Here is a 1,467-nt window from a genome sequence, read left to right as displayed (position 1 = left end):
CCATGTTTTATAGAGTTAATACAAACATGTTTTCAACCAATTTGTATGATATACCTTTTTAAAATATAGGCCAATAAGGCAGTAACTCTAATTAAGAAAGTAACAGTTTGTACTTGATAACATTATTGAACGTATTGTGATTTGTGCAGTCTTTGTTTCAACGAAAGGGTAAAAAAAAAATTCTTTGCAGGAGGAGCACTGAACACGTGGCCAGAGATAAATGGATATGTTAACAAAAAAAAAGAAAACAGTTTTTAATATGTGTGAGCATGAGAGGAGATAAATTAATTGAAAAAAAGGCATTTGGGTTTGTTTGACTGTTCACAAGAAAGCTCCCCAAAAGGAGCGTTGCTTTACTCCCTCTCTCATTCTCTCTCGCCTCCGATCCTATTTAAGGCTTTTTTTCTTTTGTCATCTCATTCATTGATATCATTACCACAAAACTAAACTCCTTTCTTCACCGATCTTCTCGTTCCTTTCATTCATTTTCGATCAGGCAATGGCGACGAACGTGGGTTCCAAACCCGACCCGGTTGTGGTTTCACCACCTCCTACAAACCCGACTCGTGAGAGTACTGGTAACAATCATAATAGTAATAATGCCGCCAAAGAGATTCGTTACAGAGGCGTCAGGAAACGTCCATGGGGACGATACGCTGCTGAGATCCGAGATCCGGTTAAGAAAACTCGTGTCTGGCTCGGCACGTTCGACACGGCTCAGCAAGCGGCGCGTGCTTACGACTCAGCCGCGCGTGAGTTTCGCGGTTCTAAGGCTAAGACCAATTTCCCCACGTTTCTTGAACTCCACGGGAACGCCGTCGGTGGTGGTGTTGGTAATAATAGTCCTTCTTGTCAGAGTAGCTCTGTCGTCAGCTCGTCTTCTTCTCCTAAGGCGGCGCGGTTTGTTACACCGCCACCGCAGCTAGAACTCAGCTTAGGCGGCGGCGGTGGAGCGTACCGTAGGATTCCGGTTACACGTCCTGTTTACTACTTCAACATGACGACGGCGTTTCCTAAGGTGACTGCGTGCGGTTTCCAGAGCGAGTCTGAGACGTCTTCGGTCGTAGATTTCGAAGGTGGAACTGGGAAGATATCTCAGCCGTTAGATCTGGATCTTAACCTAGCTCCTCCGGCGGAATAGGCCGTGAGTTTTTTTTTTTTTTTGGGGTTATATGTCGTCGTTTCTTTAGAGTAAAAAATAACGTTTTTTTTTTTATTTTTCTGCCTTGGAAAAAAAAAATATTATCCGTTTTTGTAGAAGTAAGTGGAGAAAAAAGCTAAAATATAGTAATTTTTAGCTGACATGGATAAGCAAAAACAAGTTGTTATGTATATGTAGTATTATTATGAAACCTTATTATATAAAAAAAATCAACGCAATTAACATAATAAGATCTGAATTATGGCAGTAATTTTAGTTTTTTAATTACAGTATGTAGGAGAAATATAAATTATTTGGGGGGGGGG

The 1,467-nt window shown here is 41.0% G+C and overlaps 1 protein-coding gene across 1 annotated transcript; it reads left to right on the top strand.

Annotated features, from left to right (window-relative positions):
* On the top strand, positions 278-1,412 carry LOC104778250 (ethylene-responsive transcription factor 8-like). Its single transcript, XM_010502650.2, has one exon. It carries the CDS (start codon positions 500-502, stop codon positions 1,139-1,141), a length of 642 nt encoding a protein of 213 aa, XP_010500952.1. The 5' UTR covers positions 278-499; the 3' UTR covers positions 1,142-1,412.

This window comes from Camelina sativa, chromosome 3 (assembly GCF_000633955.1).
Source record: "Camelina sativa cultivar DH55 chromosome 3, Cs, whole genome shotgun sequence".
NCBI lineage: Eukaryota > Viridiplantae > Streptophyta > Magnoliopsida > Brassicales > Brassicaceae > Camelina > Camelina sativa.
Note: the sequence above shows the minus strand (reverse complement) of the source record. Positions and strands in the feature narration are given on the sequence as shown.